The sequence below is a fragment of the Lissotriton helveticus genome, chromosome 2_1 (assembly GCF_964261635.1).
Source record: "Lissotriton helveticus chromosome 2_1, aLisHel1.1, whole genome shotgun sequence".
NCBI classification, from domain to species: Eukaryota; Metazoa; Chordata; class Amphibia; order Caudata; family Salamandridae; genus Lissotriton; species Lissotriton helveticus.
In genome coordinates this window covers 908,761,716-908,785,845 of record NC_136059.1, presented here as the reverse complement: position 1 = coordinate 908,785,845, position 24,130 = coordinate 908,761,716, and the positions used below count along the sequence as shown (strand labels likewise).

The 24,130-nt window shown below is 48.7% G+C and overlaps 1 protein-coding gene across 1 annotated transcript in view; it reads left to right on the top strand.

Annotated features, from left to right (window-relative positions):
- LOC144818325 (uncharacterized) overlaps positions 1–24,130 on the top strand; it is a 557,334-nt gene that overhangs the window by 259,208 nt on the left and 273,996 nt on the right. Inside the window, exon 5 of the mRNA XM_078675638.1 lies at positions 22,904–23,265. Within this exon, the coding sequence (XP_078531764.1) occupies positions 22,904–23,265 (362 nt within the window). The remainder of the gene's footprint in view (positions 1–22,903; positions 23,266–24,130) is intronic.

Here is a 24,130-nt window from a genome sequence, read left to right as displayed (position 1 = left end):
TCGTGATTTAAAAATACCGACTTTGATGACATAAAAAACTTTATTGGGTCTGACCATCAATGTGGTATTGTTAAAAGCAGTATGCTGATAGCATGCAAGGAATTGCTATCCACCATATATGTTAGTTGGTCAACATGTTTCAGCCTAGAGCGGCTTTCGTCAGGACCTATGATTTGCTACTGCAACACTTACTTATTGTGATTTAATACGTGATTTACAACCACTCTCCAGTTATTAAAAGGAAGATGGTGTGTCTTCTCCTGTGTACACAAATGTGGGAAACAAAAGTAAAACAGTATTAGAAATATGCATATCTGTAGCATAAACCTCACAACTCTGTACAAGTAGAATGTATGAAAAGATAATTCTAACTCACCCTAGTTGAAGGGAGAAAAAACCTCACCTCACCTGGCAACTGCTCAGGGTGAAAGGAGGCCACGCACTGGAAAATAAGCGCATGGATCTGAAGTTAATTTCAGAATAAGACTATCACAGTCACAAAAACATTTAATTAGTGATACAAAAGACAAAATGGCAAGCCTAGATTAAGCATGTATGAAGATTAAGAAAGCGTCAAACTAGAAACCTCCATTAGGCCAACTCGCATGATGGTCAGAGTAACCGAGTGGCCATAACGTGAGGAAACCAGGACGTCTTTTCCTCATCTCAAAAATAATAATTAATTAGTTCTCAGTAAGAGATTTAACACCTACAGCGCTGTTTGTTAAACAGAAAACACCCGCATAATGAGACAGCAAAGCGCCATCGCTCACCTCTCCGTCGTTGCCTCGGAAGGAAACCTGAGCCGAGGGGGAGGTGGTGATGCTGAGTCGTAAGCGGGGTTTTATCTGTAAATAGCGGACCTCAACGGGAACTATCAATATATGAGTTCTCATTGGCTCGCTGTATGTACATAGTATTGGCCAATGGTGGCTGTCCGAGCCTCAGAGCGGGGCTGTGAGAAACGGTAAAATGTAGACCAATAGAGAGCCATTTCGGCGACGCCGAGTCCGTCGAGATAGCGGACCTTGTTGGAAGCTCATGGACGGAGTATTCTGATAGGTTCACTGTCTATGATTAATATGGGCCAATGGCTGTATCCTTCGTTCCAAACCTCGGGGCAGAACTAAGCGAGGCAGTATTACGTGATTGGTTAGGTGTAGACCAATCAAAAAAGAGCCGATTTAACGTAGCTGAGTCCGTGAAGGTAGCGGACCTTGTAGGAAGCTAATCACGGGAGTGTTGTGATTCGTTCACTTTTCGATCAATGTGGGCCAATGGCTCGCACACAGCCTCAAAAATACAATTAAATTGAAGCTATGCGAGGAAAGTTGACGTTAATGGTTCAATGTGGACCAATCAGAAAGAACCAGTTTAATACATTGGACACGTCGTTCGTTTGAGAAAAGGACCTCGTGGGAACCCCATAAAGGAAATGTGCTAATCAGCTACCTCAAAGTTAAATCAGTCAGGGCAAAGGACAGTTGATCCTTCGTTCGCCACAGATCATGCGAACTTATTTCGATAAGTTGTCTGCTTGCAAAAGAGCAGAGCAAAACAGACCCGATGCAGACAGATAGACATGCAGAAAAAAATCACATATCCAAGCAGTCTTCTTAAGCATAAACATGTATAAGTGTTTCAATGTGGTTTTAGTGTGTACAAAGTCAAGCGTGGCCAAACTAGAGTATAAAGATTATGTGTCATAAAAGAACAGATATCTGCTTCCTACCGATGCGTAGTCGAGTCTAATCTGTTCTAAAAACTGATAGCATATACAAGCCTGAATGTGGCTCGCGATGAGACAAAACAGATCACACAGATGTATTATGTGGTCAAAAGGTATTCTAGTGAGTAAAACAAGGGGCGGGTAGTTTTTCTGCTACATTGGCAAAGAACCTGTATCAGCGGTATAACACTATAACCGAACAGTCTGGAGCAAAATTATGCCAGATGTAAACAGACATATAATAATTAGTAATGTCAGCTAAGTGATACACTATAGTCTATAATGTCAGCTAAGTGATACTAGATGTTGCACTCAGTTTAGACTCACAGCTGCATCCACGGGATGTCGTCGTTCAAACCTTCCGTGTCACTACGTAATTTATAGACCCATCTTTGTTCTTTCCTGAGGAGAAAAAGTGGGATGTCTGTGACATGACTGGGTATGTATGGTTGCTCTAAGATTAACCATTTCAAATCATCAGGATTGTGTTTTTTATCCAGAAAGTGCGAGGTGAGCCGGGTCGCCTGCTTGTTGCGTCTAATTGTGCTCTTATGTTCTTGTATGCGCAATTTAATTTTTCTCGTCGTCATCCCTATGTACCTCAAACCACAAGGGCAGGTAATTTGGTAAATGACTTTATCACTGTTGCAGTTGGTATGGCGTTTGAGTAGCCAAGGTCGAGTGGTGCCAATGTCGACTGCAAGAGTCTTGCTTGTTTGTGCACATACTGAGCAGTTACCGCAGGGATGATGTCCTTGCACTGGAGGGAGGTTCCACAAGCTAGAAGTGGGTTCTTCGACTCCTTGTCGAGGTCTCGTGTGGACCAGTGCGTCTTTCAAATTAGTGCCTCTTTTGAATGAGAACAATGGCAGAGGAATGTGTTCACCTGAGCTGTTCAAGATTCGCCATTTCTGTCTAATGATTTTCTGGATCTTAGACGATGAAGTATTGTATGTAGTCACACATACCAACCTATCAATAGGTGGTTTTTTAACTGGAGGTTCTAGCAGGGCCTCTCGATGGTTGTTCGCAGCACGTTTTAAGGACTTGCGAACTAGAGTGTTGGGGTAGTGCCGCATTCTCAACTTCGTGGAGAGATCTTTGGCTTTTGAATGGAAATCTGTTAAGTTGGAACAATTCCTCCGAACCCTCAGGAACTGCCCAAACGGGAGGTTCTCCCTGAGGGAACGGGGATGGTGGCTGTCAAATCTCAGCAATGAGTTGCGTGCCATTGGTTTCCGATATAAGGAACTGGCCAGATGCCCTTCTTGTGGGAAAATCACCTTGTCCAAAAAAGGGAGTTCAGTTCTACTGTACTCCAATGTGAACCTGAGATAAGGGTTCTGACTGTTCAGCCATTCTTGAAAAAGCAAGAGGGATTGTATGTCCCCTCGCCAGACAACTAGAATGTCGTCAATGTACCGCTTCCACATCATCAGTTGCTGATGATGTGGGTTGGTGTTGTTAAGTACATGGTGGGTCTCGAAATGGTGGACGTATAAATTTGCCAGACTGGGTGCAAATTTGCTGCCCATCGATGTCCCTGATATCTGTAAATACAGGGATTCCTCAAAGACCCACCATGTACTTAACAACACCAACCCACATCATCAGCAACTGATGATGTGGAAGCGGTACATTGACGACATTCTAGTTGTCTGGCGAGGGGACATACAATCCCTCTTGCTTTTTCAAGAATGGCTGAACAGTCAGAACCCTTATCTCAGGTTCACATTGGAGTACAGTAGAACTGAACTCCCTTTTTTGGACCTGGTGATTTTCCCACAAGAAGGGCATCTGGCCAGTTCCTTATATCGGAAACCAATGGCACGCAACTCATTGCTGAGATTTGACAGCCACCATCCCCGTTCCCTCAGGGAGAACCTCCCGTTTGGGCAGTTCCTGAGGGTTCGGAGGAATTGTTCCAACTTAACAGATTTCCATTCAAAAGCCAAAGATCTCTCCACGAAGTTGAGAATGCGGCACTACCCCAACACTCTAGTTCGCAAGTCCTTAAAACGTGCTGCGAACAACCATCGAGAGGCTCTGCTAGAACCTCCAGTTAAAAAACCACCTATTGATAGGTTGGTATGTGTGACTACATACAATACTTCATCGTCTAAGATCCAGAAAATCATTAGACCGAAATGGCGTATCTTGAACAGCTCAGGTGAACACATTCCTCTGCCATTGTTCTCATTCAAAAGAGGCACTAATTTGAAAGACGCACTGGTCCACACGAGACCTCGACAAGGAGTCGAAGAACCCACTTCTAGCTTGTGGAACCTCCCTCCAGTGCAAGGACATCATCCCTGCGGTAACTGCTCAGTATGTGCACAAACAAGCAAGACTCTTGCAGTCGACATTGGCACCACTCGACCTTGGCTACTCAAACGCCATACCAACTGCAACAGTGATAAAGTCATTTACCAAATTACCTGCCCTTGTGGTTTGAGGTACATAGGGATGACGACAAGAAAAATTAAATTGCGCATACAAGAACATAAGAGCACAATTAGACGCAACAATCAGGCGACCCGGCTCACCTCGCACTTTCTGGATAAAAAACACAATCCTGATGATTTGAAATGGTTAATCTTAGAGCAACCATACATACCCAGTCATGTCACAGACATCCCACTTTTTCTCCTCAGGAAAGAACAAAGATGGGTCTATAAATTACGTAGTGACACGGAAGGTTTGAACGACGACATCCCGTGGATGCAGCTGTGAGTCTAAACTGAGTGCAACATCTAGTATCACTTAGCTGACATTATAGACTATAGTGTATCACTTAGCTAACATTACTAATTATTATATGTCTGTTTACATCTGGCATAATTTTGTTCCAGACTGTTCGGTTATAGTGTTATACCGCTGATACAGGTTCTTTGCCAATGTAGCAGAAAAACTACCCGCCCCTTGTTTTACTCACTAGAATACCTTTTGACCACATAATACATCTGTGTGATCTGTTTTGTCTCATCGCGAGCCACATTCAGGCTTGTATATGCTATCAGTTTTTAGAACAGATTAGACTCGACTATGCATCGGTAGGAAGCAGATATCTGTTCTTTTATGACACATAATCTTTATAGTCTAGTTTGGCCACGCTTGACTTTGTACACACTAAAACCACATTGAAACACTTATACATGTTTATGCTTAAGAAGACTGCTTGGATATGTGATTTTTTTCTGCATGTCTATCTGTCTGCATCGGGTCTGTTTTGCTCTGCTCTTTTGCAAGCAGACAACTTATCGAAATAAGTTCGCATGATCTGTGGCGAACGAAGGATCAACTGTACTTTGCCCTGACTGATTTAACTTTGAGGTAGCTGATTAGCACATTTCCTTTATGGGGTTCCCACGAGGTCCTTTTCTCAAACGAACTACGTGTCCAATGTATTAAACTGGTTCTTTCTGATTGGTCCACATTGAACCATTAACGTCAACTTTCCTCGCATAGCTTCAATTTAATTGTATTTTTGAGGCTGTGTGCGAGCCATTGGCCCACATTGATCGAAAAGTGAACGAATCACAACACTCCCGTCATTAGCTTCCTACAAGGTCCGCTACCTTCACGGACTCAGCTACGTTAAATCGGCTCTTTTTTGATTGGTCTACACCTAACCAATCACGTAATACTGCCTCGCTTAGTTCTGCCCCGAGGTTTGGAACGAAGGATACAGCCATTGGCCCATATTAATCATAGACAGTGAACCTATCAGAATACTCCGTCCATGAGCTTCCAACAAGGTCCGCTATCTCGACGGACTCGGCGTCGCCGAAATGGCTCTCTATTGGTCTACATTTTACAGTTTCTCACAGCCCCGCTCTGAGGCTCGGACAGCCACCATTGGCCAATACTATGTACATACAGCGAGCCAATGAGAACTCATATATTGATAGTTCCCGTTGAGGTCCGCTATTTACAGATAAAACCCCGCTTACGACTCAGCATCACCACCTCCCCCTCGGCTCAGGTTTCCTTCCGAGGCAACGACGGAGAGGTGAGCGATGGCGCTTTGCTGTCTCATTATGCGGGTGTTTTCTGTTTAACAAACAGCGCTGTAGGTGTTAAATCTCTTACTGAGAACTAATTAATTATTATTTTTGAGATGAGGAAAAGACGTCCTGGTTTCCTCACGTTATGGCCACTCGGTTACTCTGACCATCATGCGAGTTGGCCTAATGGAGGTTTCTAGTTTGACGCTTTCTTAATCTTCATACATGCTTAATCTAGGCTTGCCATTTTGTCTTTTGTATCACTAATTAAATGTTTTTGTGACTGTGATAGTCTTATTCTGAAATTAACTTCAGATCCATGCGCTTATTTTCCAGTGCGTGGCCTCCTTTCACCCTGAGCAGTTGCCAGGTGAGGTGAGGTTTTTTCTCCCTTCAACTAGGGTGAGTTAGAATTATCTTTTCATACATTCTACTTGTACAGAGTTGTGAGGTTTATGCTACAGATATGCATATTTCTAATACTGTTTTACTTTTGTTTCCCACATTTGTGTACACAGGAGAAGACACACCATCTTCCTTTTAATAACTGGAGAGTGGTTGTAAATCACGTATTAAATCACAATAAGTAAGTGTTGCAGTAGCAAATCATAGGTCCTGACGAAAGCCGCTCTAGGCTGAAACATGTTGACCAACTAACATATATGGTGGATAGCAATTCCTTGCATGCTATCAGCATACTGCTTTTAACAATACCACATTGATGGTCAGACCCAATAAAGTTTTTTATGTCATCAAAGTCGGTATTTTTAAATCACGAGGATTATTTTCCTTTTCTGTTTTTTCTTTTGAGCACTGCAACTTCTGCCCCTTCCGCTCACACACTGTCATCTGTTGGTTGAATGCTTGATCTTTGGGTCCGCTATTAGGCAACCTCAGACTCTCCCTGAGGAGGAGCCTATAGGACACCTTTCTCCAACATTGAACAACCCAGATGACGAGATTCCACTTTTGAGTGGGCTGATGGGTACTATTTCTAGCTTTTCAGACTCTGTATCTTTTCTTTCTCACTTTCTCTGGCATGAAAGTGTCACTTGTTGAGATCAACTTTGTGGTCTGAGCATGAATAAGGGACACAATTAGGTTCCAGTAGATTCACCACGGAGAGGTGCCTTGGTCTTGCGCTTCTCAGTAGGCTTTCCGGAGGCCATCTTGGAAGAGGGACCCCTAAGGGTTCCTCGCGACCTGGTGAAAATGGCCGGGCGCGGAGTGTCCAGACAGCCAACAAGACTAGATCCGATGAATATAGGCACAAGAGGGCCGAGTTGTAGACAGTCAGGCGGGCCAAACCAGACAACAAGGAGACAACAGGCAGTCGAAGGTGGTGAAAGGCTGCACTTCTGCCAACAGGGCCGGGAGTAGAAACCGAAAGTCAAGATGGGCCGACCAGCGGGGACCCCTACAGCCGTTGTTGATCAACTACTCCACGGTCTGCCCAGCAATCGAGCCCCCGGTCCGCCTCGGGGTGGGCCTCAAAAAGGAAAGACGAAGGAAAAGTGGACCCGAGCGTCCAAATTCGATTTTTCAAAGGGTACGAAGATCAGCAAGGATGTGCGAACAAAAGCCCGTCATCGAAATCAGGATAATGCCAGGATATTAGTGAGGGGCGGCGCAGGGCCGGGGAGCTCTGTGCTCACGCGACCATCTTGGATGCCCGCGAAGCTCCTCACGTTTTTATTGATTGTTAATGTTTTAGATGGTTTGGTAAGCCTTTAGGGTTTAATTAAAAAACGGCCAAACAGCACAGCAAAGACATGTTGAGGACATGTTAAAGCTTACCTAGGAATGCATTCCTCCTATTGCTTACCATTTGATTTGTGTTTTTCATTCCTATTTACTTTCTTTCTATTTACTGGTATCGGAGGAGCATGGGGCAAGCAGTAGTTACTGGGCCCACCCGTAGGTATAGAGGCCTTTTACTCCTGATGTCCCAGGGTCCACCTACTATGGTTCCTGAGCAATTGGACCACTTACCCCTTCAGCACTTGACTCTCAGTGGTAGAGCGGATTGCGCAGTCCAAAGCTTCTCTGGGAGGGTAATGTAGGTGTAAGGTGAACACAGGCTCAAGATTCAAAATAGTTTCAGCAACCCAGATAAATGAATGTGCACCCAGATGTTTGCGTTTATGACTAAAGTAGCATTTTTATATACAAACACAAAGTGAAATACGACGCACTCAAACAATATGTGCAGCCCTCCTGAGGCTAGCAGTCTAGTGTTGTCCGGGCAGTGTCCTGAGTATCACTTCCCCATTTACAATGGGTAACATTCAAGTTAGGTCCTGTTAATGTGTCCAACCGTAAAAGATTCACAACGTTCTTTTTTTTTCTGTCAGTGTTCCAGCGCTGTAGCGCTCCGAGGCTGAGTAACTTCACAAGGGGCTCTGTGGCCCAGCAATCAGTCTTATCCGCTCCTGCTGATATTATGATCCTGATCCTTCCAGGAGCATTTAGCACACCTGCATCGCTGTGGACTGGAGCGGCGGCCGGCGATGGGTAGGTGGTTTTGACGTGAGGCAAGGCGGCTGGTCCTCCTTGTTGCTGATTGGATGATTCAGTAAGTTCCTCTGATCCCACTTGCAGGCTGGGGCCAGTCACTTGGCTTCCAATAGCTCAGTCAGGGCACAGGGCATTTCTGGTCAGCACGCGCTGCGCTTCGTGGTCACATGCTGTGCATGTAATTGGCCCGCCCTCATGGCAAAGGGTGCGCCATGGTAACAGCCCTCGCTCTTCTCGCCAGCCCCCTCTGGCATGTGGTTCGCTGACCTTTGGTGTGTACACAGGCAGTCAGCTTGATCAGTGCAACAGCAATAATATCTTCACAACGCCCCCCTCTGGCCAACGGGGTCAACGAGTTTTGGTCAGCACACAGGCAGATGGCCCGGTCAGTGTGACAGCAATGACATATTTAAGGCAGCCCCCTCTGGTATATCGAGTCAACAACTTTAGACCAGCACACAGGCGGGGATGACCCGATCAGTGCAACTACAGTTATACTCTCGACGGCCCCCTCAGGCATATGGAGTAACCTACTTTCCTATGCACATGCACATGGGCAGGCAGCCCTATTAGGGCAGTAGCAATTATCTCTCACCTCGCTACGGGGCTCCACTTGTCACTATCCTCCACTGGTCCGCGCTCCCTCCAGGCACCCTTTTCCTCCTCAAAGGTTCCTCTGATGTCGGCAGGCAGGCAAACTCTAGTGCTCACGGCTCCAGGGCAGGTGGTTTGGATTTCCCTGGGCGATGTCCACTTCACCCAGATGGTAGACTGGCAAACCTTAATCCCCAGTGCTGGTCAGACAAACAAGAAGTCTTGCTGAGCTTCTCCATGTTGCGGTACAGCCACGGCTGTCTGTTTGACAGTTGACAATTTGGGAGACTCAGGTTCCCCTTTTAATAATCCATTTCAAGAATCCAATATGATTTAGAGTCTCATGCTTTCAAGTTTGTGTTGTTGGAGGATGCCTCTTTTTTTTTTTTATTACCTGTTTTTATTGACATTTATAGTAGTCATACAGGAGCATATCACAATATTGTTATCAGCTATTTTCCCCACAGCATTACACCATATCATTTCAGCCAGAAGGCAGATGCCATTACACAGTGCCCATTAGTGTCCTCCATCTAATGCAACTAGGATGATTTCAAAATCAGAACATTCAGTGCAGGATGGTGAGTATAAGAGGGGACACAATAGCAAGGCCGGGCCGCTTCTAGGTGCGAGCTCGGCGTTCTGGTAATCGTGGGGCGTCTGCCTAATTGCCATAGGTCAAAACGAAATTCAAACCCAGCAGGTTTTGGCCTGTGGGGCAAACCTTTCAAGTCTGCTCATATGAATAACAATTGCAACTAAAAACAATAAATTCATCATAAAGAGCGAAGAGATATAGAAAGAGATAGCAAAGAAAGAGCAGGTAAGAAAGGGAAGGAGGCGAGATGCAAGGAGGGAGAGAGGTTCTGCCGCCACCTGGCTGCCAGAATCATTGATGGTCACTGGTGTCATGCAGGTAAAAGCCAGAATCGCCTACTTCAGAGGAGGGGTGGGGACGTCCAGGGTCTGATGTGCAGGCACCGCCCGGGGTGGGATGCGAGTGAGTCCATTGGTGGATTTCCAGAGGCTATCTGCATCCGGTGGATATACAGCGCCCTCGAGGAGGCGCAGAGCCCACAACCTCGGGGGTTGAAGTTGAGCGTGCCCCAGTCTGCAAAGGTAGTGCACAAGCTGTTGCCACAGTTAGGTGAATTTAGTGTCCTGTAGCTGCAAGCTCGCCGTGAGTAGCTCCATATCCATAGTGTGCCACAGGCGGGTAAACCAAACATTGATCGGGGGTGTTTTTGCTTTTTTCCAGTAAAGAGCAATGATTTGCTCGGCAGCCCCAAGCATGTAGAGGATGAGATGCCAATCACGACGGGTCATGGCACTCAGGTTCACCAGCCGGAAGCCCAGGACAATCACACGCAGGTTTTCAGGCGATGGGTAGCCTATTACCAGTCGGATATGACTGAGAACTTCCTTCTAGTAGATGGTCAAGAGTGGGCATGTCCACCAAATATGCAAAAAAATCCCCCGGTGCGCTAGAACAGCACCAGCATAGAGGTGAGGAAGTAGGAAACTTTTTATGTAACCTGTGAGGGGTATAGTACCATTGTGTAATAACCTTATATGCGGATTCCCGATGTGGAATGCTACAGAAGACCTTCGGGATATCTTGCCACAGGTGTTCCCATTGGATGGGCGTGATGTCAGTGTTTGAGGCCGACTGCCACCGCAGCTGGTAGGCATGGGAAGTGGCTCGCTGTGAGTGTTGGAGAGCTTGATATGTGTGAGAAATTAGGCCCCTGGAGTTATCGAAGGAGCGCACCAGCCGCTCGAACACAGTGAAGGGTCGAGTGGCCACCCTTGTGAAAGAGGATGCCTGAACCCAATGTCGAAGTTGAATGTATTGAAATCAAGCCCACTCTGATAGCTGGAAATCCTGTTTACATTGCTCAAAAGTTTTGAAGGAGTCTCCCATGAAGAGGTCCCTAATCGTCCTGCACCCCCCCTCCGTATAGTCTGTGAAGTAGGACGAGTGAAAAGCAGGCAGCAAGTGAGAGTTGCGAGCAGTGGGAGTATGGGGGGGACGGGAAGGATGTGAGGCCTCTGCGTATTGCTAATTTGTTCCAAATCTCGGGTACCGTCTTCGTAGGAACCGCAATATAGGAGCTGCGTGAGCGGGCTTCCCTTGAGAGCCATGCAGGGTCCCATATGGGGCGACAAGTCACTGCCCTGTCCTTATGAAATCAGACTTTTTCACTCTCCCATGCCATCCACTCCTCGATGAAGCGGAGATGTGATGCCCAATAATATTCCAACAAGTTGGGGCAGGCCAGCCCTCCCCTATCGCGCGGAAGCAGGACTACTTTATTAGAGAAACGTGGTCTACTCCCTCCCCATATAAACGTGGTGAGCTCGCGTGGAAGGCCCTCAATCTTATGCTCTGGGATGGGCGTGGGTAGGGTCTGGAAAAGGTAAAGTATCTTTGGGAGGATCGACATTTTGACCGTATTCAAGAGCCCTAATCAGGATAGTCTAAGGGATTTCCACATTCTTACGTCAGCTACGACTGCGCTTTTACACTCCTGCCAGTTTGCTTGGGACCATGTGGTAAGGTTGGGTGTCAAATTGAGCCCCAGATACTGAATAGATTGTGATGCCCATTGATAAGGAACAAGAGATTGGAGTGTGGCGATCTCTTCCGCAGGAATCGTGAGGTTGAGAGCCCATGATTTCTCATGATTGATTTTAAGCCCGAGACCTGCTCGAACGATTGAAGTAACTTATGTAGAGAGGGTTCGTGGACGTGATAAAGTGAGAAGTAGGCGAACAAGGCTATTTTGTTTTCTAACCCCCAAGTGTGATGCCAGGTATGTCGGGTGACTGGCGAATCATGATGGCCAGTGGTTCCACTACAAGAACAAATAAGAGGGGGGACAGGGGACACCCCTGTCTGGTGCCCCTGTGGATAGAGATGGGTTGCGTGAGCTGGCCATTTACCCGCACCCGAGCAAGAGGGGAGAGATAGGGAGCCATAATTCTAGCAATCATCTGCAGGCCCAACTCTATTTTCTGTAGGACAGCTTGAAGGAAGACCCAGTCCACTCGATCAAATGCTTTCTCAGCATCGAGCTATAGCAAGCAGGCGGGTATCTTCCAATGGTACGCCTAACCGATTAGATGGGCAACCCGCCTCACATTGTCTGTCCCCTGTCGTTGACGGATAAAGCCCACCTGGTCCGGCTCTGAGTCCAGGGAGGTGTAAGGCAAGACGTTTAGCTAGTATTTTAGTATAGAGTTTGAGATCCGTGTTTAGGAGTGCAATGGGACGGAAGGAGGAACAGAGTGTAAGATCTTTCCCCAGTTTGGGGATTAAAGCGATTTCAGCCATTGCCATATCCGTGGAGGGACCTACTGCATCTGTAAAAAAAATTGAAGAGACGGAGCATATGTGATTTAAGTTGCAGGAAGAATGTGCAATAGAACAAGACCAGCAGACCAGATGGCCCTGGGGTTTTGCCGAAAGGAAGGTCCTTCAGAGCACCAGCGAGCTCCTCCTCCTCCGGAGTGATCGTCGAGAGTGGTAGCTGCTAATCGGGACCACTCACAAGCTTCCAAGGCAGCGAAAACCCGAACTAAATCGGGCGAATCCCTGGCATAGAGAGACGAGAAGTAATTCTGGAATGCTTGCATCTTGGCAGCTTCGGTGGTGGCCCAGGACCATCTCACAGTTTAAGTTTAGCGATGTATGCTTTGGCGGCCCACGTTCGAAGACGGCGTGCCAGGACCGTGCCCATCTTGCCCCTCCCATCGTAGTATCGTTGTCGCATGGCCAAGAGAGCGTGTTCCACCTTGTTGGTCCTGTACGCCCTGAGCTGGCCCCGGAGCATAGCGATACGCCTCTTGTGCAGTGCCAAGGGGCGCTCCTGGTCCAGCCGCTCAAGCGCCTTTATGTCCCGGGAGAGTTTGTCTTCAAACAAACGAGCTGCCCGACCTATAGCAATAGATGTTATGCTGCCACGAATCGTGGCCTTAAACGCATCCCAGACTACGCGGAGTGGAGTCTCTGGGAGTCTGGTCTCGAAGTGGACGTGATAGCTTCCCGGATCTCCACCGCGTCTAAGGGATCCCTGAGGATATGAGGGGGAAAACACCACCGAGAGGGACGGTTGGGACGAGGAAAGTGATCCTGAATGAGAAGTTCCACATGAGCGTGGTCAGAAACAGATGTCGGACATGGACGCCGAGAGGGTGTCTTTGACAAGGGAGTGTGAGACGAAGAGGTAGTCTATGTGCGAGTAGGAGCGATGAACATGAGAGTAATAGGAGTCGCCGCGGGCGTCTGGGGTGCGGTATCGCCAAGTATCTATGAGGCCAAGGGTGGTTAGTTGCTTCTTTAAGGCAGAGGACATAGCCCCCGTCCCATTGCTACCGTCGAGTCCTGCCTCCCATACCAGATTGAAGTCTCCCCCCAGAATGAGACCCGCATCATTGTTTGTTATGTGTTCACGCAACAAACCCTGCAAAAAGGAGTCCTGAGCTTGGTTTGGTGTGTAAGTGTTGCATAAGGTGAGGATTCGATGCCCAATCTTGACCATCACTTTGAGGAATCTGCCATCCTTACTACGGACTACCCTGGAGTCCCCCTGGTGGATGCCTGCTCGACAGAGGATTGCCACCCCTGCTGATTTAGTGCGTGCGGATGCCCAAAGTTGAAGAGGGTATTGTGAATGAGCCATTACAGAGACATCCTCTCCCAGAAAATGGGTTTTCTGCATAAATATGATGTCCTGATTTTGCAGCAGGAGTTATCTCCATATCAGGCTGCGCTTGTTGGGGGAGTTAAGTCCCTTCACTTTAAGGGAAAGGAACTTCAGACAGTGTACAGAAGTCATGATTTCAGTGCACTATGTGCGAGCGTCATCTTGGGCAGAAGAGTAGGGGTAGGACTCAGGGTATCTCCCCACCCTGACTCCCCCCAATGCATCGCTGAGTAAGTCAAAGCAGACAAAGGCCATGGTGGTAGCTGTAGGGCCTAGCGCAGCGTGTGGAGAGAAAAGGACGATCTGCACAAAGGGAACCCCCACCACGATCAGAATCGCCCCGGCTAGAGATAGGGATAGGAAGAGGGAAAACAAAGAAGTGAGAGAGAAGAGACATAGTACTCAAAAAATATCAACGGCCAATGTGGCCAACAGGGTCTATTCCAGTCCGGGGATAAGCCAGGTACAGAGATACAGACCATCTCAGAGATGTCGCTCTCCAAGGAATAGAAGTGGAGGCGGGTCATAGAAGATCAGCATCACCCTATAGGAGTGCAGTCCGGGGCCGCCATCTGGTTGCAGTTCAGGCATGGGGTAGTCATGTCAGCAATATGGGGGCAAGGGGGCGGGGCGTCAGTCTCATCCCCGCAAGAGGTCAGAACAGGAGGCGAGGAAAAGGCAGGCATTTGGAAGGTGTACTTAATGACTATTTTTCAGATGACTGAGAGCCTGAGGGTGATTGCCCACCTTCCAAGGAACGGATGTGCTGTATAATGTCCTGTTTCTCCTGGGATGAAGTGCAAATTGGTCGTCCGGAGCGGTGTGCCTTAGTCTCTTGGGGTTTTGCAGGCTTGCGGGTCAGAGGCAAGCGCAAGGGGCTAGCGGACAGCGTGTCTGGGATCTGTAGCTGTTGGGCTGCCTCTCGGAAGGACCGCAGTACCCGGTGCTTTGACTTCCACTGGAAGATGAGTGCGAACGGGTGCCCCCATTGATAGCGGACCCCAAGCTCCTGTAGCTTACCCGTTATGGGACGAAAGTCTGTTCGGCGGCGGAGCCTTGTGGGTGCAAGGTCCTGGAACAGTTGTATGAGGGTACCCTTGTATGTGAGTTCTGCTTTGTCTCATGCCGCCTTGAGGATGGCCTCTTTCCCTGTGAAAAAATGGACCTGGGCCAAGATGTCACGAATGAGGCCAGGGCGTCCAGGCGGACCAGACACTCGGTGGGCGCGGTCCAGGGCCAGCGGGGATGCATCGTCATCCCCCCTGATGTCTTGAAACAGGTCCACTTCGAAAGTCATAATGTCTGAACCCTCTCCCCAACCAGAATCCTCCTTAGGTGCAGGTTATTGCGGTGCCCCCTGTTTTCCAAGTCCTCCTGCTTGATCTGCAACTCGATGTGTTACTCCTCCAGGGTGGCCGGGCGCTGCCATAGGTGTTCCTGATCTTCCGAGCAGGCATCGACTGTCTTTTCAAGGTCGTCCACTCTCTTTCTGAGTTCCACCACGTCTCTCCGGAGTTCCTTAACACAGGCCTTAACCTCTGTTCAAGGAGAGCCGATTTCAGATTTGAGCTTGTGCATGAAGTTGGTCTTGAAGGACTGTGTGACAGGTTCATAAGGCTCCCCGGCGATGATGCCATGTCCACCGCAGGGGTTGGTCCCAATTTATTCCACAAGGCTGCTACCGGGTTGTCTTTAGGGGATGCAGTGGGTTATCTCCCGGTCCATGATTGAGTCATGACCCCTCAGAGTGTTATGCCGCAAGGAAGGGGGCCCAGGTGAAGGGGCGCAGCACAAGGTCACATAGTTGCCCGGTCCGGTTGAAAAGGGTAGTCCAGCCAGAAGGATCCGAAGGCCATTGAGGTGAAGGCCAGCGAGGGTGGCATGGTGTGAGGGCAGCCAAAGGGCGTTTCCACAGGGCCCCCCGATTGTTCCACTGGCCAAATGGGAGTGTGTGGGGCACGGGCAGAGTGATCCGTTGAGGCAGTAAGGTCCAAGCCAGGTAAGTGTGCGATTCTGCCACCCCTCCACCAGGGCACATGGGGGGGGCCACCTGCGTAGACCAGGCCGCAGATTCAGGAGTTGAGGCAGCACTCGGTGGTAGCACCCCTTCTAGGGCTCTCTAGGGGGGCCCAACAGGGTCCACAAAAGTACTCACAGCGTCAGATAGTGGGGCATCTGCTTCCCCCAGGAAACAGGTGGCACTAGCACGCAGCGTGGACTCACCGGGGTGCTCCAACGATGTCGCTGCTAGAGAAGCTACAGTAAGGGTTTAGGCTCCCGGATCATCACTCCAGGCCTCCACCGTGGGAGCTCGCACCCCAGACTCGTACTGAGCCCAAACTCGCCAGGCGTCCCCCATAGTCAAGGTAGGCCCAGGATGCTGGCGCCCCGCCCCGGCCAAGGCTCAATAAAATGATGGTGCAGCCGGAGTCAAAGAGGGCTCACGGGCCAATCACCAGGAGAAAGTGCCTTTTATGAGGACTTCTTAGAGGGCAGCTCAGCACCTCCAGAGGCGTCAGCAAGTGGTTCTGGGGGCCGAGCCATGTGCGATGTGTCCCCGCTGGTATGCTGATAGCGCCGGTCGGACCCCGCGTGGGACTGACAAAGCAGAGTCTCAAAATGGCGGCCAGGCGGGATGTCGACAGAGAGTGCCCTCCCCAAGGATCAGCTGCGGGTCCTCCCAGCCCCCGTACCTCCGCTGCAAGTCTCGCTTTGGCCTGCTGCCAATCCCCGGTCAGAAGGTACGGGTCTACGTTGGCGTCTCCTTACCCGGGGCGCAGGGGCTGAGGACTCTAAAATGGCGGCTGTCACCCGGGTGCTTCCGCTGTGCAGGTATCCCAGGTTCAGGCACCCCTGATGCTGCAGTGCCATGTAAAATGCTAATGTTGCCGCCACCCGTCCGGAGCTCCTATGGCGTGCGTCTCACTCCATCAAAAGCGAGACCACACCCCAGGGTGCCTCTTTTAAAGTACCCACTTCTCTGTCCTGTCCTTTGCTCAGGAAGCAGTCTTGTACCACAGGAGCAACTCCAACCCAGATAGCCCCTCAACACAGTCCATGAGAGGTACTCCTGGATTACACCTGAAGATCAGCCTCCTGTCATATGTCTAAAAAAGGAAAGATTACAAAGGCCCCCAACCCTACTCTTTATGATTCCCTTATGTGCCACATCTCCATCCTATGATGTGCCATTGCCTCACTGATGAGTGATCTTCCCAGAGTCCGAGCCCTTTTGAAGTGCACATGAGAACCTAGCTATCTCTTCCTACAGTGTGTATCCCACCCATCTCTCAAGAATGTAACGATCCACAAATCAATAATCAATCTGGTGGGGGCTCCTACAAAGTCCTGGGTTTTCAATATGAAACCTGCTGTTCTCCATTCATCTTAGCTCTCACAGACACACATACATTAAAACACATGTTTTTACAGCACAGCACTACATAATAGCATGATGTAGGCCAGGGCTAAGTTAAGCACTCAACGGTGGAACTTTACATGAGTGAGGCTGTAGGCCCTACTCCAGTGACACAGGTAAAAAGGCCTGTTCACAGTACAGATTATCATTACTAAAACACAGTATGCTACCACCACTGCACTTGCACTACTTAATTCCTGGTAAGGGCAGTTACCCTTTACCGCTGTGAGGGTAGTGCTGCACACTTCTGGTCCAGCAAGACTACAATCCGTGAGACAGGCCTGGGTTATGGCACACATGCATGATCCATGTTTTACCATTACTAACAATCTGCACCAGGGATCCAGATATTACAGCGGGGGCACTCAGGGCAGGGATATACTCTTTCACCATGTGAGGGACTTTTCTGTCCCAACATATGGCTTTATTTGTTTTAGGTTCTCCAGCAGGTTTTCTCCACTCCCATGGAGCTTTGCCTGTTTGCCACCTCTCTGACTGGCTCATTTGGGCCCGCCATGAATGCTCCCTTTTCCAGGACTCTCTTTTTCTTTTTTGTGAGCACTCTATGAGAGTGCAGTTGTTTTCAGCTCATCCTGCCCTGCTCTCAATGTCCTCTGCTAGTACACAAAAATATAGCAAGCCTGACGATCTGGCAACACAGAAATTTTGAATTTTGCAAATTTATCCATAATGTTGTGTCGGATAGTTTCATAAAAGTAGTACCACAGGAAAGAAGGGAAAGGAAAAGAGTTAGAAAAAGGGGGGTAGGCCAGGATAAACTGTAGGAATAAAAAGGGGCGTCAGGAAGCCAGAGAAGCGACTCCTTTTAGTCACCCATTCTTCTTATAAAAATAATCTTAAAAACACCTGCAGCCATTGTCATCAACATGTTCACAGCTAGAAAGCTATAGTCAAGAAGAGTTTATAAGACCATCCACATAAAATTACGCTACCTCCACACGGGAAAGGCCACACACCTTATTTCTGATCGAGACTTTTAACCGCAGATTCATCTTCCTAGAATATTCTCCAGGCTTCAGGCTGGGTCCAGTTAATCTTGTGCAGTACCTCGGAGTGCCGGTAGGTGGCATTGTTTGGCGCTGGGTCAGCTTTGTGTGCGTCGGAATTGACATCACCCTGGCCCGCTGACATCAGTTCTCTTTGTTCCGCACCAACAGCATGGATCCAGAGAGCTACATCTGTCGCTTTTTGACCAAAGTTACAGCCCAGCGATGACTTGTAGAGGTAAGCATTGCAGCCTGAAACCCCTTTTCTAAAGTTTTCTCTGCATTACTGGTAGATTCTTTTGTGGAGTCTGATTCCTGTAGTCTGGGAAGAGGAGTATTTTTGTACAGTTTTCCATTCACCTTGCGGTATTCCTTTGGTGAAGCTGCATTTTGCATGACTGTCTCTAAGGTAGAATCACAAAGAGTAATGGTCCTGCCATTTCCCATTGCCTTGGTGGTCTTGGGGAAATCCAATATACCCTCTCTTTCCAACCTTTGTCCTGGAAGGACAAGTGGTCTTTAATGAGTGGGCACATATATTCCACCACAGGTGCCCCAACATCTGTAGGGGATAGCCAAGTACACGTATAGTGGCGGCTGTCCAAACATTTACTGAAACCTTTAATTATTTTTCCAAAATGCACAGTGCTCACCACCTGAAGCCTTCACAATGCCTCATCTACTCATCCACACTTGCAGATTTGGTCTCCAGGAAGCCCACTTTAGACCCAATGATGCCATTGTAAACTCATCTCATTTTACTTTCCTTTGCCTCCAGTTTAATCACCACAGATGTGAATTTCTTCTCTATCTCCACTTCTTAGGTCTCGCCTTTGCTGTGCGCATGCGGTGCATAGGAGACCTTTAGCCATCGTGCAGCTCTTTTTCAAAGCACATACTCGTGCTTGTGGCGGCATACAGCTTGTGGGAGTGTGCAGCGGAGCGCCACAAGCACGATTATGTGCTTTGAAAAAGAGCAGACTGCTCTCCCCAGCGCGCGTGCACCACTCGCGGGTGCACCCCTCTGCCTCTCTCTCCCACTGCAGCCTACAAGTACAAGCAACTTGCTCATAGTGTCAACCAAGTTACCTGCCTTTCCCACGCCACATCACGGCACCCAATGAAACAACCGTTCGTTCCCTTAGCCCGCCTACCCATCGGCCAACAGCCTCTGCTGAAAGACTATGCGCGTTGCCCTTCAACAGCAGAGTCATGGCGTCACTCGTTTTCAGGATGGGACTTGCAAGTTGCAGGAGCTTCTCGTGAGTTTTCATATTTGACTGACAATTGTGGGCGGAAGTGATGCTTTACTTTACCCCTGATATTGGCCTCTCCTCTCATACTGTTAAATCCGCTAAATACTGTTGAAACGCACAGGGTCGCAGTGTAAAACACAGTTTACGACAATCTGTTTACACTGTACAGTGCTTCAATGGGCATGGTTGTAGTTCACGCTTCTCTACTCTACAGGCGGGGCTACGGCTCACGCAGGCTTCGTCAAAAGACCAATAGAATAACCTTTAATGTAGATGACGTTGTAATTTGCAGCAGCAACACTCCGCACCACCACAGTATCACTCAGGGCCACCACAGCATCACGCAGGACCCCCACGGTATCACTCAGCACCACCACGGCATCACGCAGCACCACCACGGCATCACGCAGCACCATCACGCAGCACCACCACAGCATCACTCAGCACCACCATAGCATCACTCAGCACCACCACAGCATCACTCAACACCACCACAGCATCACTCAGCACCCCCACAGCATCACTCAGCACCCCCACAGCATCACTCAGCACCCCCACAGCATCACTCAGCACCCCCACAGCATCACTCAGCACCCCCACAGCATCACTCAGCACCCCCACAGCATCACTCAGGGCCACCACAGCATCACTCAGGGCCACCACAGCATCACTCAGGGCCACGACAGCATCACGCAGGACCCCCACGGTATCACTCAGCACCACCACGGCATCATGCACCACCATCACAGCATCACTCAGCACCACCACAGCATCACTCAGCACCACCACAGCATCACTCAGCACCACCACAGCATCACTCAACACCCCCACAGCATCACTCAGCACCCCCACAGCATCACTCAGCACCCCCACAGCATCACTCAGCACCCCCACAGCATCACTCAGCACCCCCACAGCATCACTCAGCGCCACCACAGCATCACTCAGCGCCACCACAGCATCACTCAGCGCCACCACAGCATCACTCAGCGCCACCACAGCATCACTCAGCGCCACCACAGCATCACTCAGCGCCACCACAGCATCACTCGGCGCCACCACAGCATCACTCGGCGCCACCACAGCATCACTCGGCGCCACCACAGCATCACTCGGCGTCACCACAGCATCACTCGGCGCCACTACAGCATCACTCGGCGCCACCACAGCATCACTCGGCGCCACCACAGCATCACTCGGCGCCACCACAGCATCACTCGGCGCCACCACAGCATCACTCGGCGCCACCACAGCATCACTCGGCGCCACCACAGCATCACTCGGCGCCACCACAGCATCACTCGGCGCCACCACAGCATCACTCGGCGCCACCACAGCATCACTCGGCGCCACCCAGCATCACTCAGCGCCACCACAGCATCACTCAGCGCCACCACGGCATCACTCAGCGCCACCACGGCATCACTCAGCGCCACCACGGCATCACTCAGCGCCACCACGGCATCACTCAGCGCCACCACGGCATCACTCAGCGCCACCACGGCATCACTCAGCGCCCCCACGGCATCACTCAGCGCCCCCACAGCATCACTCAGCGCCCCCACAGCATCACTCAGCGCCCCCACAGCATCACTCAGCACCCCCACAGCATCACTCAGCACCCCCACAGCATCACTCAGCACCCCCACAGCATCACTCAGCACCCCCACAGCATCACTCAGCACCCCCACAGCATCACTCAGCACCCCCACAGCATCACTCAGCACCCCCACAGCATCACTCAGCACCCCCACAGCATCACTCAGCACCCCCACAGCATCACTCAGCACCCCCACAGCATCACTCCGCACCCCCACAGCATCACTCCACGCCACTCCAGCATCACTCCGCGCCACCGCATCATCACTCCCGGCCACCACCACCTTAGCATCACTTAGCACCACATCAGTATCACTCAGCATTGCCTTTGCACTAGTACACCACCACATCATCATCACTCAGCAAGACCCGAGTATCATTCAGCATCACCTCAAGATCGTCTCCGCACCTGTCACCACCACCACCACCACCACCACCACTACCACCACCTCAGCATCACTCAGCACCACCTCAGCCTGCTCTCGGAATATGGCATCTGTTGATTCTCCCCTAGCGTCTGGCCGCTGCTAGTGTTATAATACAGTTACTAGTTCCCAACCTTCACCCTCAGATTGTTTACGCCCCCTCAAAAAAAAGCTTTAACAAACAACCATTGGAATTGGCAGCAACAAGGTGCCAGCATTGCAAGAATAAAATAAAACTGAGGACATTTTTTATTGTAAATTCTTTTTTTAATTGGTCGTTCAGTTGTACATAATGCCTTCTTGGTCATATATAAGGTAACAAAAATGCTTCTGACACTTTTTTATTATAACTTCTCAGCATGCTGCACAGCAGCCACACTTCTCTACAGCACAGCTTGAAGACATTGGCAAAGTCAATAGCTCTGGCTAAACACTTATAAGGCCCCAAAGGCGAGACCTATTGGCTATGCCAATGCTTGTTTCATTATGGCATTCAATACTCTGATCATCTTTTTCTGTCCTATGACTAAGTCACTCAGAACTGCGCTGTCACGTGCATCTACATCTCCTTGATTCTTTCCAACAAAAAAATTCTGATTTGCCTCCTTTGTGGCTTTTATGCCATATGAGGAGTCAAAGTTTAACTGCTGTCATATACAGCGTTCAGGCACACCCTGGAGCAAGATGATGTTGGATCATGCCTCCTGACTCTCCCGGTCTCTGTCTCACCATTTCTTTCATAGGCAAGGTTGCCAGGCAGCTAGATTTAGATCCAGTCAGTCAAGGTTTTGCTGCATAGTATCAACCTGAGAGAACCTCCCATACAGGTCACAAGTGCTGTCGCAGCCTGGTGCATTGACGCTCACTGTCTGCTCCTAGTAAATCGGCCACCTAAAACTTTGCACTGTGTGGGTACTTACGGTCACCCCATATCCTCTTGTGTTCTATGGAGGCTACTGCACAGTTTCGGAACGTACTGCCCCTCTCACCAGAGGATCCAATTATGTCTGCCCATCCTCTACGATCTCGGAGTCCTGAAAGAGTGTCCATCTAGCTTATTCCATGCTCCACCCCATTTCTGAGGCATTTTCTATGTCATGTCTCTTTTGTGTAATGTGTGTCATGCATTTTACTGGTTTCTTTAACATGTCTGTAACCAGTTTCTGCAGTCGCCCAAAGTATGAAGTTTAATTAGCCAGGCAGCATTACAATTCCTCACTCCTCATCAGGGTTGTTCATATGAGCTCCTTGCTTGGATTTCTATTCAGAGTGATTGCTTCACAGAGGCGATGGGCATTTGCTTACCAAGTAATAATAGTTCTCACCAAGAATCTTGCCTACTAGGGATCAGGATAAACCACCATCATCCCTTGACACTTGATTCACTGATCATTTTCTGTCTAATAGAAAAGTATTACGAAAAAAGTCTCCGTCATGTACTGTGCAGCTTACACAATCACATTCAACATGTTTTTAAATGGGCCACATTTTCAATAAGAAATGAAAGTGATATTATTAAATATCTTTTGTTTTATCTTTTGTGTGAATTATGTGCCATATTTTGTTCTTTTTTTTTTTTTACATATGGAGTGTACATGTGTGAAATCTGAATTCTCTAAGTATGTCAAAATATTTTCCTTAGGTTCCTAAGTGCCAAGGAGACAGCAGCTTATAGACTATTCGAAATTAAGGTAAACGAACTCCGACAATCCCTCGGTCTGTCATCAGACTCCAGTAAACTGAAAGCTCAGATTGCTCCCGGGTCCCAAAATCTGCAATCCAAAGTCCCAAAGACACCAAATCCCCCTCAGAAGAATGCAGTTCCTGTGGTTGTCCCTGAAAGCATCTTCACTCCGCCACTACCTCCTGGCCCTCGAAGTAAAAGCAATATTTTGAAAGCTACCACCACAATGTCACATGAACACCCAACCATTCCATCTCCGAAGCAACATCAAGAGTCTTGCACCATTTCAAATGAAATGCTTCAACAAGAAAATACCACAGGCAAGTATTCCTACATTTAAACCTACATTAATTCAATTGTTCATCTCAACATTTGCCAACTTCTTCTCCGTTTCAGTGCTCTGTTGCCTTTTTTTCTGTCTTTCACTTTCAATCAATCAGTGGATTTGTAGAGCGCAGCTAATCAACCAGGCGGGTATCCCGATGCATTTGTGATTTCCAATCTTCTGTTCAGATTTTCCTTGTACCTTGACTTTTTCTATTTTTGTTTTTCCTTTAGGCTTCTTTCATGATGGTTATTATTAACTCTTATCATCTAATAACTTCTAGCCAATTGTTTTGTCTGTTGGGTGTAGCCCAAATGCAGCATTCATGCAAGAAAGCCTTGTTTTATTTTGGTGTTTTCACACAGTTGTCACTACCAACTGCTAGGATAACTGCTTCTGCTTAGTGGTCATCAGGGAGTAGCAAGCCAAGTTGCCCCTGTATAAGGGTCACTCGAAGTAATCACATTCACCCACAGGCAATGTATTTGTGAGGGAATGATCTCCCAAGATATCTTCTCAGAAAAAAAACCCACATAAGAACCATAGGGAGGAGAATCCTCTTTTCCCTTGAGAAAACTGCCACTTGGGGGCAATCCACATTTTCCCCTACCTGTACGATTGGCAGATAAATAACGCTGGCAAGCACCAATGTCTAGCTCATACACAGCCTACTATCTACCTGTTCTACAGCCTAGGTTACACAATAAATGCTACTAAATCCTTCCTGCAACTCTTCCAAATGAAGCCATTTACATTGAGTATAGATCCTAGGGCCACGGGCAAAGACTACCCCAGTCCACAGAGGGTGTTGGGACTACAGCGTCTCTTACCTCTTTTTTCAGCCCACTTGTCAACTCGCT